At 42.5% G+C, this 19,163-nt stretch overlaps 1 protein-coding gene across 4 annotated transcripts in view; it reads left to right on the forward strand.

Moving 5' to 3' along the window:
- The first annotated feature begins 1,855 nt into the window (after nucleotides 1-1,855).
- gdpd5a (glycerophosphodiester phosphodiesterase domain containing 5a) overlaps nucleotides 1,856-19,163 on the forward strand; it is a 40,889-nt gene continuing 23,581 nt past the window's right edge. For 3 of the 4 annotated variants that reach the window (XM_055017071.1, XM_055017073.1, XM_055017074.1), the window contains exons 1-2: nucleotides 1,857-2,166; nucleotides 10,548-10,722. In XM_055017071.1, coding sequence (XP_054873046.1) covers nucleotides 10,606-10,722 — 117 coding nt within the window. In that variant the 5' untranslated portion in view covers nucleotides 1,857-2,166; nucleotides 10,548-10,605. Of the gene's footprint in view, nucleotides 2,167-10,547; nucleotides 10,723-19,163 lie in introns of all 4 variants that reach the window. The other variant, XM_055017072.1, reaches the window with a different exon arrangement.

The following is a 19,163-nucleotide window of genomic DNA, read 5'->3' on the forward strand; positions in this document are numbered from 1 at the left end:
AGACACACACATGCATCACAGTCCATCCTGAACTATGCCAGCCACCCTCTTTACAACATCCTGGCTGGACAGAGGAGCATCTATCAATAAGGATAGAATCTATCCATTAATGCACAAAAATTCCACTCAACTTAATGAATGCTACAACATTTCTCTGATATTTGCCCTCTCTTATCTTCTCTCCCTGAAGAGAACACATGTTCTCAAGCTGTACAAATGAAGCAAACAAAGGCTGGAGAGAGCAAACAGAACAGGAAGAGATACAAATCTCAGATGACTCCAGATAACTTTTCCTTCCTTCTACATCTATCTCATCAGTCTGTAATTTTAATACTCATAATGCCAAACTGTGTCTGCAGAAAGGAATAAAAAAACAATGTGTCCTATCCAAATGTCAATCATACATTTCATGAAGTGGTAACCATGATAAAAATGAGGTATGTCCGAGGTAGAGCTGGTTTAGTGAGGTCATTTAGTTAAGCTTTTTCTGAAAATGTGTGGGGAGAATTCTTCAGTTTCCATTTCTCATCTTCTCAGCTTGTGAAGATGGACTACTTGGATTTTTTCAGTGAAATTATTTGACATGAGTCCAGCTTGAAATGTGTCTATAGAGTGAATAGAGTGTCTATTTCCAGTAATGCAATTCTTATAAGAGTTAATAAGCTGCAGCTAAAGGTATTATTAATAGAACATTTTCTAAATATATATATAGACTACCATTCAAAAGTTTGGGTTCAATCAGACAATTTCATGTTTTTGTTTATTTACGTGCTAACATAATTGCACAAGGGTTTTTTAATCATCAATTAGCCTTTCAACACCATTAGCTAACACAATGTAGCATTAGAACACAGCAGTGATGGTTTCTGGAAATGTTCTTCTGTACCCCTATGGAGATATTCCATTAAAAACCAACTGTTTCTAGCTGGGATAGTTATTTACCACATTAACAATGTCTAGATTGCATTCTTATTAATTTAATGTTATCTTCATTGAAAAAACTGCTTTTCTTTCAAAAATAAGGACATTTCTCAGTGACTCCAAACTTTTGAATGGTAGTGTATGTTATAAAAGTTCGTTGTAAATAATGTTAGCCCATTTCGTATTTTCAAGTTGTAAAGACTTGGTTGGTAACAGTTCATTGACATTTGCTGGCAACCCACAGTTATAATAATATGAAGTGGGTGGCAGGAATTGATGGGACTCGGAAACACCCCCACAACTTAATGAATTTTTCCTTGTATCATTTGCGACGGATAAGTCCCGATAAGTCCACAGCGGTCATTTGTAGTAGCATCACAATCATGTGATCGTCAGCAGGCAGCTGACATAGTGTTCACTTGTTGTCATAGTTACAGTAATGCTGTGCCACAATCTCACAGTGTTACAAAAGATTTTAACAAATCTGTGGATCCAGACTATAAGCCGTATCACTGCCAAAATCTAATCAGTTGGCCCTTGTGTCATTTCTGATCTTCTCTGAAAATTTCATCCAAATCCGTTTGTCCGTTTTTGGGTAATGTTCCTAACAGACAGACAGACACCAGTTGTCACATAACTCTGCCAAGACTCCTTCTCCTTGGTGGAGTAATAAATTAGCAGTAATTAGGTCTTGGAAAAAATATGCAGAATAAAAGCTTCATTGGAGTCATCACAAAAACGTCAATCATCATTTTCTCTCCAGGTCCAGTCGGAGTGCAGCTGCTGCTCAGGTCCACTTACCTGAGAAACACAAGATCCACACTGCAAAAAATGCTCACTCCAACCAACACTCCGTCCTGTGGTTTAGTCCTGAAGCTGTTGGGGCAGGATGTTTTTTTTTTTTTGCAGTGTGGCGCACAGCTCCTCCCTCTCCGTGACACAAGGATTACAGTCGGTACCTCTGCTGTGAGCGCTCCTCAAGGTGCGTCTTGATCCAAGAAGAAACTCTCCTGTCGTTTACTGAACGGCTCGTTGTTTCCAAGCAGCTCCTGTCTCAGTAGAAACACTGATGTACGCCACTGCTGCGTCTCAGACAGCCGCTCCAAGTCACTTCAAAGTCTTCTATGAATCCCTAAACTGCGAAGAAACTGCGTTATGTCAACTTTTATGGAAATAAGTGATTAACCGAGAGCTTCTGACTTTTTCGGCATTGATCGGGATCAAAAAGGCTGCAGTGGAGTCGAGGTAAGTGTTTGTGCGCACTTTATCCGATTATCTTCACTCAGGCAGTTTGTTGTGTGATCACTTCGTGGAATCGAGTTGAGTGGTCTGTCCTCACTGGGTGGTTTTTCAAATCAAATCCCTGTTCTAATGCATTTCAATCATCTTATGGCGAACACCTGCTGCACAGACACGCACTGTGATCGCTATGACTGATTAGCCCTTGTGTTGTCCTCACATTCTGCATACTCACCTTGACCTGAGCCTCTAAAATAAAGCTGCTTAATTGAATTTTCAACCCAAAATCTATTTTACATGAAGAAACAACCTGCCATGCATCACACATTTGTGAATGTCTGAGTTTTACCTCTTCAGAGGGCAGAAAGACTGTATTTAATCAGTGAACACCACTCATTTTTATTACGTCACACATGTTGTGACTTTTCTTTATTAAAGTAGAGGTTTATTATCACTATTGCTGCTGCTAGCGGTACTGCATAGTCGTAAACATTATTTGTTTAGAGAAATAGTACTTTTATATACAAAGAAAGAACCAGAAATGTGCAGGAAGTAGCTTTTAATGCATTTTTTGGAGGGACAGTTTGCTTCAAACTGTACAATGGAATTCATCTACAAAATACTATCCTTTTCACATCTTTTGAATCATTGCTCCCTCCCAAAAGGTGCATAATCTACAACAGTAATAAGAATAAAATAAAATAATAAATGCAAAACAAAAATATGAAGAATATTTTAAACTCTAATTAGCATATGTAGGACAGAATGATCAGTGTGAGTGCATGGACTTTGCAAATGTGTTTCTCACATGTGCAGCACACAGTATTTGTTTTATAGTTTTACCTCCTGGATGTCTGCAAAAATCAGATCTATGACCTGCTGGGCACTGAAAACTAAAAGCTGCACTCATGACTTCAGCAAAGAGAGACATGGTGGTGCTGTTTTTGTAGACAGAGCTTCACTCTTTCTAATGGTGGAGTCACTTTAGGAAAAGTCCTCGAATTTCAAGTTGAAAAGGGGTCATTTAGGGGTTTTGTCTGGTATTAAAAATATTTCCTGGGTCATTTTTAACACTGACAAGGGTTAAAGGGAGTGGATGGAGACAGTATTGAACATTTTTGCCTGATAGCAACTCCAGTAGCACCTGTAGAGGGGAGAAAATCTATATTATTATATGGAAGTGCACAAAAAACTGCTGCACCGAACAAACAGTGAAGCCAGCTTATATACACTACAGCTTCAATGACTTCCTGAAAAATAATCTGTTTTATAATTGCCATTTTATTCACTGTTTTTTCACTTTTTTCTGATGGTACACTGGTCTGTCTTCATGTCTTCTCAAATGCATTGAGTAGAAAACAATCCTTTTTTGGTCATTCCTTCGTTATCTTGAACATTTTTTTATTAATGTTAGATAGGTTTCCCATCATCCTGGATGAATTTCTATTATTCTGGACAAAATCTGAGTCATTATCTACAATTTTTGACTCATTCTGGGCACATTTTTATTAATTCTGGGCAGGTTGTGAGTCATTTTTGACACATGTTCAGTGATTGTGGACAATTTTGTGTCATTTTGTACAAATTCTGTGTCACTTTCTACAATTTTCAAGTCATTCTGGTCAAACTCTCCCGAGTCAGTTGTTGTCACTCCCAGTCTTGTATCCTGGTCGTCCTGCAGCATCACTCGCATTGTGTGTCAGGTTTAAATCACCTGAAATGAATCAGAGGCTGTCTCACACAACTGTGCAGGTCAGGATAGCAGGATCTCACTTTGAAAGCCCCAGAAGAAGTGTCCAGTCTTCTGACCACCTGATGATCACTGCTTGATAATATTTGGTAAACTCACTGGTTTCCAGAGCAGCTTTGTTGCCAGCCCGGCCCTCTGCTCCTCCCTGAGTGTAATGAGCCCTGAGCGCTAATGGAAACTCTATTTTTGGCTAAATCCACTGAAAGATTAAGGATATTATTAATGCATGCATATATAAATTTCATGAAGGAGTGAATGATGGAAGCCTGGAAAGAGACGACGGTGACCGAGATAAAAGGCTATTAATAGACAGATATGGTCGAGGCTCTGTGACAGTTGGTTGGCTGAGACTTAATGGATTATTGTGTTATTATTCAGTGAGTGCATACTCTGAACCCCACTGACAACCCAGTGAGACGCCTGCAGACTTGGAGGCGTCCCGCCAGTAACCAGGTTACTTCACTAAGCTGGCAAGGAAACAAGGACAGTAGTAAATTTTCTTAGATAAATGGCAGATTCATAAAAGGAAACTGGCCTGAAGCCAGCAGAATGCCCATGAGATCTTTGTCAAAGACGGAGCACAGGTGAACCTGGATGAATCAGAGTATTATTTAAATTAGCTTTTTAACAAGGTAGTGGCTATAAACACAACAAGAACAGATTTCAAATGAGCAGTTTTCAGGCTTGTTTTGATGTCCTAAAAGAGTGGACAGTCATCACTGTAAACAACATGTAACAGAAGCTAAAAGAAGCTATAGAAAATGCATTAAATATTAATAGGACATTAGACCGGAGAGTCCAATCAACAGTACTGTTCCTGCTGCTGTAAGCACTCCATCAAATGAGCAGACACTGCTGACTCATTACAGCCCCTTTATTGTAGCACTCCATAAACCACACTGAACTCTACACAAAGAATGACCTACTGTTAAGCACAACTTCATCAGGTCAATGCAACCTCACCTTTACAGATGTTAGATCCCATATTGTCCAGTGTTCTCAGAATTGTCTGTTTGCTTTTTCAAACAGGTTTACAGAAAATGACTGAATGTGTAATTATGTTTCACACATATATTCAAAGGCTGTAGTACTGTACACATTTTTATTATCAGATTCACTGTTTTCTGTCAAATGTTGGCAAAAGACTTGAATGCATTCAATTTTCCAGTAAGAGTTTTCCTGTTTCTTTATTACATGTTGTGTTACAACAAGCATTGCCTTTGTTGTTTGCATGACGTAGCTCCATCCAAACATCAGACTGTAGTGGTAATAGCCCCAATGTCACACAGAAACTCTTACCTGTGCCTCTTCAATAAAACATTTTTATTTTATCCACTTCAAGGACCAAACTTTGGTCAGATCAGCTTTATTTCCTTTTGTTGACACTATGCTTAATGTAAACCAAAGAAGAGCCAGTGAATAAGGAAAGAGGAACTTTTCAGACTCATGAGATGTAGTACAGAGTTTCAGAAGGTATTCAGTCCTCATTGTCTTTCTACACACGTTATTTTGTTGGAGATTTACTTGAAGATATTTTTTGGCTTTATTTGACAGGTTAGTAGAGCAGTAGACAGGAAAGTAAGGAGAAGAATGGAGGGTAGACCTGCAGCAAAGGGCCGTGAACTGGAATCAAACCCAGGCTGTTGCCTCGGGGACTATAGCCCCTGCTTATGAGTCGCCTGCTCAGCCAGCTGAGCTATCTGGGCGCTGGACATTTACTTTAAATGGATAAAATTGGAATTTTCTTTCAATCTACATTCAGTAAACCATAATGATTTAGTGAATGTTTTTAGAAATCTTTGCACATTGATTACAAATTAAAAACTTAATCATTGTGGTGATGAAAGGTGAACCATCATCCCACTCTCAGGTCGCACTCTTTTCAATAACTCTGTATTCAATTGCATTTATTCTTCCCTTTGTTCGGACCAGTCTTCCTGTGCCTGTTGCAGAGAAACACCCCAATAGCACCACCATGCTTAACTGTGGGTTATTAGCAAGTGATGAGCAGTGCCTAATTTTCAACAAAATGCTTTAAGTTCTCCCTATAGAGTTACATTTTTGCCTAATCAGACTAGAGATGTTATTTCCTCGTGCTCTCGCAGTCCGTCAAATAACGTTTTACAAACTCCAAGCATTCCTGTGTCTTCATTTGTCTCTTAAAGTGACTTCCAACTTGCTGCTGCTCTAGTAAACAAGAAAAGCACTCAGTGGCTGCTCAGTGTTATATCATTTCCGACAGCTGAAATCTTGAAAAAATGTGGCCATTTAATATAGATGTATCCACAAAAAACAAAAAAAAACCATGTTTTCACTTAGTCATTGTGTGTTATTGAGGGTAGATTGATGTTAGAAATGACAGGTTTATTCAATTCATTCTTTTTACACAATGCGAAAATTACACAGCGATAGAAAAGTGAAGCTCCTCGTCTGGGACTGAGCGGCTCTAGCTCACCTCGTGATGACCACAGCTCTGTGATGATAGCACCATGGTTACGCAGAGAGACAATAGGCCAACCTGGCTGGAATAAGGCCGCCGTGATTTCAGCTCCAGTTGGCCCTTGTTTGAGGACAGGGTCAGGATGTGAACGCTGGGAATCTGCCAGCTCCTCCAACAGAAACCTCCCTCAGGCGGGGGAGTTTCCATATAATAAGCACTCAGCAATGGGAGGATGCAGATCTACAAGGTGGACGCACAATAATTTCCTGTTTGAAGACTGTTTATAGATTTAGGTTGGCAGTAAATCCCACACTAATGTTCACACTCAGACAATGAGGACACAAAGTGCTATACAGTGTGTGACAAAACTGTAATGTCTCTCATGCATCTGAAGAGTACATACCCATTAAATGTTTACATTTTATCAAGTTCTGTCAGACAGCAAAAAGTCTGCTTAAAGAGAAGTAGAGAAGTTACTGAAACATTGCGTTCATTTAACCATCTGTCAAGACTTAGTTTTTGTTTGCTTGCTTGCTTTGCTCATAAAATGTCCAACTCAAACCCTTAATTTAAAACCATTCTCAATATCATTATTAATAATATTTTGTAATCTAGTGATATACATTGGAAAATCAAAGCTGACAATCTTGAAAATATACTGAATGACGAAGGAGCCATAGTCTGCTGATTGGGAGCCATAGTAGCCAATGATCCACATACAGCCAAGGTAATGAGGCTGTGTTACCATCTTTAGCAGAAATCCTTGCATTTAGACCATTTGATGACCGAAAGTGTCTAATATGCTAAAATACTAGAAATTCTAATTAACAAAACTGGTTAAAAATTGGATTGCTATTTTTATTCTCAATTCTTACAATTTTGACACTGGTTATTTTTCTTTTCTGCTGACTAAAACTTCTTTTGGAGGCACCAGAAATTCCTATATACAGGAAAAGAAACCTTATTCTGAGAGGAGGAACCTTCATATCTCTGGTCATCTCTAAACTGTTCATCCAGCACTTTCGTCATGACAGGTTTTATGTAAAATGAACAACATTTCCTTCAGTCTCAGCAATGTATAGTACTAACTGTCATCATCATGCAAACATGCTAAACTAAGCTGACAAACATAATAAGCCTTATTGCCATCTTGCATGTTAGCACGCTGATGCACCTACCACAAAGTGTAGACCTTAATAGCAGACAATAAGAAATTTCCACAGCAGGAAAAGCACAGGTATGATAGCAATGGCTGCACTCCACTTAGAACATGCCCTGCTAATGTGTAAGCTGGTTCACTGTCATAGATTACTGGGCCACCTAATCAGTGCTTTTCTTGCTGTTACAGGTCAGATTGTCTGCTGTGAAAAGGGTCTGTTGCTATGTATAAGTACAGCCTCAAATAGCTGCTATAATGTGATGATGATTGGAAATCTTCTTTCCCTAATTGTTGTTTTTTTTTTTTTTTTTTTTTTTGCATCCTAAAATCTTGATATGGAAACAGAGTTCTAGCTGTGCACAGACACATTCAGGCACAGATGTAGCCTGGTCCCCCTGCCATGTTGTAATATGTCTTCCTAGAGATAAGTACACAGGGACAGTTTGTTTTGTTTGGGATCACTGACCAGGAAACTGGCCCTTATCTGTCAGGGAAATTGCCATTTATTGCAGCCTCTTATCAAAAGAGATTAAAAAAAATAAAATGTTGGACAATTTATTTCAGCTGAGTTTAGTTATCAGCTTCAGGATGAGATTCATTTTCTCTCTAGAAAACCTCATCCTCAAAGCTTGGTCAGATGAAATTAAGCAGCCATGGAGAGGGATCCAGTGGGACCAACAGTGTCAAATGCCAAGCCAAAGGGCTTGTTGATTTGCTACACCAGGCCCTCTTCACAGCCAAACTGACACAAATTTTGGGCTGCATGTGGAAGGGTCTTCACAGGCTTGTGGAAATTACTTATTTTACATTGCTATGGACTCAAGCAGCCTTTGTTTTCTTGCAGAAACTTTAACACTGGCCTTATAGCACTACTCTATTCTGCTCCACTGGGAGGACTTAGTTTCATACATGCACTACACTTCGTATCTATGAATTTGAACATGCACACTGGTGCCAAGCATATGCACTACTGCCCTTGTAATGCTGTTACCACACAGAAGCAAACTGTTGGATGCTGACCTCCATAGAATCCACCAAACTCTTGCGAACTTTGGAAGATGGTGAAATTTAGGTCATGTGAACTCTCCTAGATGCAAGTGCAGAAAATACACACTGCCGTTCAAAAGTTTGGGGTCATCCAGGCAATTTCTTGTTCTCCATGAAAACTCACACTTTTATTCATGTGCTAACATAACTGCACAAGGGTTTTCTCATCATCAATTAGCCTTTCAACACCCTTAGCTAACACAATGTAGCATTAGAACACAGGAGTGATGGTTGCTGGAAATGTTCCTCTGTACCCCTATGGAGATATTCCATTAAAAATCAGCTGTTTCCAGCTAGAATATCCATTTACCACATTAATAATGTTATGACTGTATTTCTGATTAATTTAATGTTATGTTCACTGAAAAAACTGCTTTTCTTTCAGAAATAAGGACATTTCTCAGTGACCCCAAACCTTTGAATGCTAGTGTACAATACTAACGCTTGCTATATTTTATTATCTGCCCAAATCTGCAACAATCTGCATTCAGGCTAAAATTTCTCCTTCACACTGGCAGTAGTTTTCACACAGGGAAGATGTAGATGCACATGTATAGAACGGAATTCCTTGAGCAGACTCAAAATGGACTAGTGAGTCGTACAATAACAACAACTGCCTGTCTGTGATGTTTGCAGCCATCTGAGTGTGCGTCCGAGTATGATCAAGGCTTAACGCTACCTGAAAGGGATGATTGTGACCCCACAAGCAAAACCCAGTGACACTTTCATTTGCCTCTCAGTGGGTCTTACCGGTGTCCTTCAAGACATTTTCTAGAAAGCCTCTCAAAGAAAGCAATGAAATCTCTCTAAAGGTGTTGCTTTTTACGACAGCTGCTTGCTTTAACATCAGCCAAGGAGGTTTAAAGCTCCACGGTTGACTTTGACTCACATGATTTAGAAGATGTGAATTATCCGAAGCCTTCTTTTCAAGCCGTGTAATCTATCAACTGTTCACCCACTGAGATTTAGGTAATTGCCATGACAACTAAATAAGCATATCAAGGCGATCACAATGACTTTGCTACAGTCAGCCTGACGTAGTGCTTTTTGGCCTTTTTATGGGGATTACATTCAAATTCATGCCTTGATTTAACAGTCACAGTACTGATAATAAAAACTTTTCAGAGTGGCCACTGATTAAAAATCATTAGATAAACAAGTCATTCGAATGTGTTTGCTGGGGAGGTTGAATACCTGTTGAAGATGGTGCCGTGACAACAGAAAGATCCTTCAGATCACATACTTAAACTGGGAACTGTTTCCAAGTATCTCGGTTTATTTATAGAAGTTATATAAATAACACATACCATAGATTACTGAAGCTAAAATTAGGCAGCAATCTAAATGTGATTGTAAGTTAGTCCATGCAAAAGTTAAAAAAAAAAAAAAAACACAAGATGTCTTTCAAATGTTGACGGACTGTGAAAAAAAGACAAGGCGCTGTACATTCTTTTCCAGAGAGTCATTCAAAGCATTACTTTCTGTGCCAAGAGATTTTTAACTGGCACCAAGGCAACAAGCTTTTCTCTGAGCCATTTAGAGGGCAACATGCTGTCTCCCTCTGACTCCTGCTTTTTTATTTATTTATTTATTTATTTATTTTTTTTTTACAGATGTCCAACATGTTAAAGAATCAAGTCATGCCCACAGATAGATGTTACCTACCTGCTGATTTCTATTTGCCTCTTTGACACAGCCATAAATCCTCTCATGGTTAAAGGCTGAGTCAGTGACTGTAAAACATATACCGTGTTATTATGTCTGTCCTAGACAAGACTCACTACTGAATGGTGTGTTGGCTTCCTCTCACAGGTGTTGTAACTCCAAACAAGGCCCAGGGCTGTCAACATCTTCATGTTGTTTTGTGAAAATATACCTCAGCAGCATGACGTGATAGGCCGTGTTGATGAAAAGTGTAATTGTATGGACAATGACTGAGCTAATTTCTTTTCAAAGCTTGTCTTGTTTAGTAACCTCTTGGTGTTCTTCAGGGTTCCCAGTGCTGTGTGGGATGTTAACGGACTGGTGGCGCGTTGAGGCTGAAGGAGCATGGTGAAACACCAACCCTTACAGGTCTATGAGAAGCAGGTCTTTGTGTCCTTTGTCACTGGGATCTATGGTTGCCGCTGGAAACGCTATCAGCGTTCCCAAGACGACACCTCTGGGGTAAGATTATACTTCTGGTCATCGTCAAGTGTGGATGTCATATAACAATCAGAAAAAGTCTAATTTTCTTAATTACCTTTGTCCAGCTGACTGCAGATGTGAGATAAATTACTGGAGCTTTGATAAAGACTGGGTAATGTTTGATTATATCAAGTACCATAAATATATGATACTGAATTTTAGCACTAAAAAGTTTAGTTTTTTTTTCTCCTTACTTTCAGAATGGTTAACATACCCCAAGATGCTTTTAACATACACTACCATTCAAAAATTTTCCATTAAAACGCACACTTTTATCCATGTGCTAACATAACTGCACAAGGGTTTTCTAATCATCAATGAGCCTTTTAACACCATTAGCTAACACAATGTAGCATTAGAACACAGGAGTGATGGTTGCTGGAAATGTTCCTCTGTACCCCGATGGAGATATTCCATTAAAAATAATTTATTTCCAGCTAGAATAGTCATTTACCACATTAATAATGTCTTTTCTGTATTTCTGATTAATTTAATGTTATGTTCACTGAAAAAAAACGGCTTTTCTTACAAAAATAAGGACATTTCTAAGCGACCCCAAACTTTTGAACGGTAGTGTATAAAAGAAGTCAGAGGTCTCAAGTGTTAAATGCTGTCTGAATTTAAGTAGCAACAACTTTGCCCTGCAAAAGTGGCAATATTAAAAAAACAGAACAGCAGCACACGGCGTGACCTTTCCAACAATGCTAGTTACTTGTCTGTGCAACAAAGTGCTTATAAAAATTTGATTTCATTCACGTTAAATTTATTTATCGTCACAACCTGCGTCCAACTGTGTCCATCTTCACTCACATTATTCTTGTTTGAATTATTCATAAACTCTTAATTGACAGACATGTTAATATCTAGATATCTTCATATCAATATGCAATCATTTTGCAAAACAGGCCTGTCAGAGCTCTTATGCTTGTTACATGAATCGACATCCCAAAGAGATCACATTATAATGACAGCTCTGCAAAGAACTATCTTTACTTATTTCTTCACCATTTCATAATATAGGCCTACAACATATCAAATGTTTGAAGATGTATATAGCCTGGAGAGTTCTGAGGGAAAAAAAACAAGATACAGCAAAAGACTAATGCTCATAACGACCAAAATAAAAACTTAAAAGTAAAAGCAGTGGAATTACCCTGAAAACAGCCTAGGACTCGTAGGGTTAATGAACAGTATGCACAGTCAAGCATGTTAAATTGTCTTCCTGCATTAGGATGGAACAAGCCTTTACAGGGGCTCAGTCATTACACAAAAATGTGGAAGAAGACATTATCCATCCATTATCTATACACCGCTTAATCCTCACTAGGGTCGCGGGGGGGCTGGAGCCTATCCCAGCTGACTCGGGCGAAGGCAGGGGACACCCTAGACAGGTCACCAGTCTGTCGCAGGGCTACATATATAGACAAACAATCACTCACACATTCACACCTACGGGCAATTTAGAATAATCAATTAACCTCAGCATATTTTTGGACTGTGGGAGGAAGCCGGAGTACCCGGAGAAAACCCACGCATCCACAGGGAGAACATGCAAACTCCATGCAGAAAGATCCCGGGAAAGCCGGGACGTGAACCAGGGATCTTCTCGCTGCAAGGCGAAAGTGCTAACCACTACGCCACTGTGCAGCCCTGGAAGAAGACAAACACTTCTTATTGTAAAAATGTGAACCTGAACATGACATTGTATCTGTAAGGGGTGACTGCGGATGATGAAGTTAATTATAGATGTTCTGCAAAGTGTTTACAGCATCTGTAAAAATGCTAATGCTCTTATAATTGTAACCTGACCCACAATCAAGCCATTCTCTGCACCAATGCATTAATAAAAAACACAAGTTCAAGTCTCGCTACAACCTGAGTAGTGGTTAAAAAAACAGACATGTGAATGTACATCCTATTTACCAAAATTATTGGCTAGAAAAGACTTCAGAGCAGCAGGAGTTGTGACAGTGATCCTTATCTCTGTTTCCATGTTGACTGTAGTTCTATGCAGAGATCCAGTAGATAAGCATTCCTATGAAGAACGCAGGGTGTGTGTCTGCTGGCTGCTGTAGTGTGCAGCAGAGCAAAACAGAGGCTGACAATGACACTACACACTCCTGCTGAGGCTGCACTGAAACCTGAGCACACCTCAGGAATAAATGAACTATTTTCCATTTTGTGACTCTGAAGGCCAAAAAAGTAGGTCACACATTGTGTACAACATCTACACAAGGGCAGCCTAATGTGTACAATGAGGTTTTTGTAGCAATTATAGTGTAATTGTAGTAATTGTAGCACAGTTTTGTACCTCTACACTTTATATCCCTTTAGTTTACTTTTTTCCTCAGGGATAAACTATTGTTAAAAAACAACACTGTTTTTGACAGTGTCCCATCTGCATTCTATATCTTCTTTAAACTGCTCAATGCTGTCATCGAGTTCAAACATAAGACGCATCATATGCATTTCCTCTGTGCTTTTAGGGGAGGGAAGGATACCTATGAAATGGACAGTATATAATGTTGCCAGTGTTCTTGCAGTCTACATGTTACACATTTGATGGAAACGTCTCACATTTGTAGTATTGCACTGTTTTACTCTTGTTGGGATCTCAACTACAATTGAAAATCCACGCCGGTCCAAAAAAAAAATCACGCAGTCCAATATTTCATTGGACTGCCTTTAGCTCTGAGAATGACACACATTCACCGTGGCATCATTTTGATAAGTTTCTGCAATGTCACAGCATTTATTTCTGTCCAGAGTTGGATTAAATTTTCTGCCAAGATCTTGTAGTGATGATGGGAGAGTCGGACCGCTGTGCAAAGTCTTGTCTAGCACATTGCAAAGATTCTCAGTGGGGCTGAGGTCTGGACTCTGTGGAGGACAATCCATGTGTGAAAATGACGTCTCATGTTCCCTGAACCATTCATTCACAATGTGAGCCCCATGAATCCTGGCATCGTCATCTTGGAACATGTCCATGTCATCAGGGAAGAAAAACTCCATTGATGCAAAGACCTGGTGTTGTTTATATTATACTTAGTCGGCTGACTTCGTTCTTTGGGCACATAACGCTGCTGAACCTGGACCTGACCAACTGCAGCAACCCCAGATCATAGCACTTCCCTCACAGACTTGTAGGCACTAACCATGATGAGGGCATCACTTCATCTGCCTCTCTTCTTTCTATGATGCTCCCATTACTTTGGAACAGGGTAAATCTGGACTCATCAGACCACATGACCAACCACATTTCTTCCTCGAAGATGATGGTTCACTACTATCCTTCCAGGTTTTAATAATGCGTTGGATGGTTCTTAACTTGATTTTAGTAGTTTCAGAAATCTCCTTAGTTATTTTCTTTGCTTGATTCAGGCCAATAATTTGACCCTTCTGAAATAGATTGACATCCTTTCCATGACCACAGGATTTGTTGTTTGACATGGTTGTTTGAGAAATGAGAAGCTCCTCACTGCATCAGCTAGGGTTGAATAAGTTGTTGCAGCTGAAACATATTCATCACTGCAGTAATTAGCCAGTGGAAGGCTCTTACTTATTTACTTAGTTAAATCCAGGTGGCAACGTTTTTTGGACAGCCAATTTATATTCATGTAGATTTACTTAAAGATTGTCAGCACCAAGTCACTCTGCAGAGATGATGTGTTTGGCAGGACGGAAGAGCTTCTTTATGGGTTAAAAACAACAGTCAACAGTAATTATTACATGTTACTATTAACTGCTGAAATTGTAGCCTAACATTTGTTTTACTTGTGAAAATGTATCATTACTTCATTCCTTTAAGCTTCTCTTTAGTAATTCAATTGGAATTTTCAGAATCCTTGTAAATTCTAAAGGTCTACAACAAATCCATGAGATGTTGATGTCATTTTTTTCTCCTAAATTCCTGAGGGGCTTCTGGGCCAGGCCCTAGTAACTGGGCAATGCGATCTTCACAATAAAGCAAGTAATTGAATCAGTGTAGTGTTGGGATGTGTAAAGCAGAGCCAGACACCAAGCTGTGTTGGATTCCCACTGGGCAGCCACAGCTCCGGCTGCTGGATGTCTTCTTTGGCACAAAGAGGCAGTGGCTTGGCCATAAATTAGTCCATTTACTGAATGTATGTGCTGGGCGCTGATGATGTGCTGACCAAGAGGAAAAACGCCAAACCCACAGCTGCCTCTGTCCTCTCTGTGTCTCATTTACAAAGCTGCCTTAGTCAGACACACAGTGCTTGAACATGAGCAGATAGGCTGGTATTCATGAAGTCAGACACTCTCTGTTTATTCTGCAGCACAGTGTTGGACTGATTTCACTTTAAGGCCAGTCAGTATGTTGATTCATCATTGTCAGTATTCTGATCTCCTGCTTCTTGGTTGCAGAAAGAAGTGATGAGAAAATGGCACTACATCTAACTCGATCTGTTACTCAGCAAGCATTATACTAATGATTTTTTTGTTCTGAGATGATAGTTTTGAATCTCTTTCAGCAAGATGATAATTTTTTAAAGTATGGTTACATTTAAAGTAAAACAGACAATGAAGTAGAGTACGTTTTAGGGCTGGGCTACTTTGTGATTGACAGATTGATAGCATATCATTATGAGTAGACTCCTCACCCACCAGATCCACCACTCTCTTCTTACGCTTCTTTCTAAAACACCAGTTCCAGACTGTCTTTTATATACAGTCTATGCATGCACAAAATAGCAGAAATATTAGAAATTAGATGGACAAATTTAGAAGCCAGTGAGCCTGATACTCCTGTGTCTGCTAGATGAAGCTACAGCTCATCATATCCACATCACATGGTGATGAACTGTTTATCTTGTCTTTATAACTTGTTACACAGTTCAGATATCAACAGAGGAAAGAAAGAGATTTGTCGCATAGTGAAGTAACACATAGTTTAGAATTTATGGGCACTGTCACAGGTTGGATACCAGCATTTCTTTTTTTTTTTTTTTTTTTTTTTTTTTTTTTTTTTTTTCTGCTTTTCTTTTTTGTCTGCATTTGTTCTCATTGTTTAACTCCACAAAAGGGGAGTCAACATTATATGAGATTGATGCATATTTTAGTCTTGCAACCAAATATTTTAATATTTAGTGCATGTGTGTGACCATCACCGGCCCTCCCTGAAAGCTAAGCAGACCTTCTTTATTAGAATTCCCTATTATAAGCCAGGGAGGGCAGTGCTACACCTCAGTGATGTGTGGGGGAAACAAAGACTGGACAGGACGAACAGGACGAACAGGATGAACAGGGATAGAAAATAACAGGCGTTGCTATTGCAATTAAAGATTGTAAGGTGGTGTGTTATGCCCAACTACTAACTGTCCATCAATAGAAAAAAAAAATAAAAATTTGAAAAAAGAAAAGAAAACCAAACCAACACAAAAGAAAAAGAGATTCAATAATAAATGAACAAACGGTACTGAGCACCATAATTGTGTGTGTCTTGATAGTATAGAATAGAATAGAATAGGCCAGAAGAGGATGCTAGTGCGAGAGAGAATGAGTTTAGGGTAGAGACTGGAGAGATTCTCAGCACATTCTGGCGGGACCCATCATTTGCTGAAATGGGACTCGGCAGTAGCTGGCGAGACCTGATCAAACATGCAAGTGTGAAGAACCCCGAAGCCCAGAACAGCAATCACGGCAAGGCAGGGCCAAGCCAACAGGGCACCTCCCCCCCCAGGCAGTAGGAGCCACAGGGTGGCACCCCCAGAGAGCCACCGGGGCCACCGTGAACGACGAGGACCCAGAGAACAAGAGGGAGCAGCTACCGACACCCCCAGCGCGCCCAGACCGACCCAGGCGGCCCGGGGCACGAGGACCCACCCGCCACCCAAACCCCAACCCCGCCCACCCCAGCCCCCACCGAACCCCCCACCCCACCACCCGACCCGCCCACCCCCATCCCCTCCCCCTCCCCCGAGGGGGCCAACGGCCCCACACAGCCAGGAAGCCAGACACAGGGGCCGAGCGGCCCACCGAAGGGGCGGCAACCAGCCCATCACAAGGCAGGCCACCACCGGGAGCCGGCCAGAGGAAATCGGAGCCGGGACCCGATGCGAGTCCAGAGAGTAAAAATGGACAGTGTGGTGGGGCCCGGCGACGCCGACAGGGAGGCACCCCGCATACCCCCCGCACCAGGCCCCAGGCGAGCGCAGTACACCCAGGGCCCCCACCCCCCGCAATGCGCCCTGACAACCCACCGGGACAGAGCCACCACATGCCACCAGCCCGCAGCACAGCCACAGCGCCCACCAAGACGGCCAATCCAGCCCCCGCAGCCCACCAAGAGCCATCGCACCTGCCCGGACCCGTCGGGCACGCAGGAGAACCCCCCCCGACCACAGCCCCCAGGTCCCGGGGACCCCCCAGCCACAGCAACATGGATGATGGTCCACCCCCGCCACCCCATAGCCATAAGGGGGCCGGGTCCCACCAGCGAGGCCATATTAGTGAAATCCCCCAATTACTCCCTATTAATATGTCTCCCGATCCCAGACTGGAGACATTATCCCTGCACCGTGATAGTGTAACCCTGAGTGTCATGTGGTGCATTAAAAGTGGGGAGGCTGGGCGAGGCGTCCAGGGGGCAGGCCAGAGGACCACAGAGGATGGCTACTCTGCAGCCTACCCTGGCCCAAGTTCCCCGAGCCGTCCCAGACCTACCCCCAAGGTGTGAGTGTGTGTGGTGCATTAAAAAGAAATTAGAGAGCAGGGGAGGCAAGCAAGAGGGTGATGGGGAAGAGACAAGGCCGTAGAGCCCTGCCATCCGCCCCACCACAGAGCCCATCGTTCCCGCCCCCACCTGCTCTCGGGGCCCTAACTGTCATGTCCCTATATGTGCCTAAGAGTAACTATATACAGTGATGTGTGAAGTATGTGAAGTGCACAGTAAGAGGCAGTCTGGTGTGGATCCGGCCCATGAGGAGAGAGCAGCGGGGGAGACAGGTAGTAAGACCACCGGTACTGATGCAGAGGGCCCCCAGAGCCCGGAGGCAAGAGGCCGAGGTGGGCCCACACGAACCCGACCGGCCCGGCCAGCACCGAAACCCCCAGAAGTCGCAGCGCTGGAGCAGCGCCCCGGCAGACGCCGTAGCCCCACCACGGGCCAGCCGCATGCAGCACCCTGCCCCGGAGGGAGGACCAGGCCGCACCACCAGGGAGCGAGGGCCACGAGCCCCCACGCCCACCCCGGAGCCGGCACGTCCAGGATGCAGGGCACCCACCCCGCAGCACCACCGAGACCCCACCCACCCCACCACACCCAAGGACAGCACCGGGCCCGGACAGAAGCCCCCAGCCAGCAGAAACTTATCTCCAGTGGCGGCACACAGGCAAGTACCAAGGCCTGTGCCCGGATGAGCCAGAGCCACCCCCCCAGAGAGACCACCCGGCCCCCATGCCAGACCCCCAGGCAGCGGAGGGCCCCCAGCCCCCCCAGGGGAGGGAGAGGGACGAGGACGAGCGGCCAGGCAGGAGAGGAGGGAGGAGGAGGGAAGCAGAGCAGGAAGGGACAGGGGAGCGACCGGAGGGCCGACCCACCCCAAACCCCAGGGCCAGCCAGGGCGCCCCAGAAGAGACCAGCCGCCGCCACCCCCAAGGCCCCGGGAGAGCGCACAAACCCAGCAGACCCAGGGCTCGAAGGGAGAGACACCGGGGACACCCACCCCCAGGCAGAGGGGCCCGAGCCACGCTGGCCCCGCAGAGCCAGAGAGCGACCCCAAGAGCAATAGGGAAGGGACACCACCAGTGCATGCACACAGCCTTGAAGTCCATGGTGCCATCCTACTTAAAAAGGTAGAGGGTTAATAAACTGAAATAAAGCAGACAGAAGTCAGACCATACACACAGACAGAATAATAATTACAATTTTATGAGGGAAGTGGCATACGCCCACATACAAGCGGAGGCTATAGGTTAATATTTATTGATTTAATAAATGGAGACCATTTTTCTTTGAAGGAATCCAATTGGTTTTTTCTGATAGCAGATATTCTCTCAAGTGAAATGTGTTCTGTGAGGAGGTTCAGCCAATGGATGATGTTGAGGGCTTTCTTATCTTTCCAGTTAACTAAAATAGTTTTTTTGGCGATGGCGATAGCTGCAAGTGTGGGTTGGATATGAATGTCTGGAAGGGCTGTTTGCGTTAGATCACCAATTAGGCAAACGGTCGGGGAATGTGGAATCCCGCAGTCCAAAATATTGGAGAGTTTCTGTGTGATTGTTACCCAGAATTGATAGACGGGTGTACAAAGCCACAGAGCGTGAAAGTAAGTGTCCGTCATGTTTTGGGTGCATTGCGTACATGTGTCTGAGCGTGAGAAGCCCATTTTATACAGTTTATATTGTGTTATATGTGTTCTGTGAAGCACCTTAAATTGGATCAATTGTAAGTTGGTGTT

This window comes from Amphiprion ocellaris, chromosome 14 (assembly GCF_022539595.1).
Source record: "Amphiprion ocellaris isolate individual 3 ecotype Okinawa chromosome 14, ASM2253959v1, whole genome shotgun sequence".
NCBI lineage: Eukaryota > Metazoa > Chordata > Actinopteri > Pomacentridae > Amphiprion > Amphiprion ocellaris.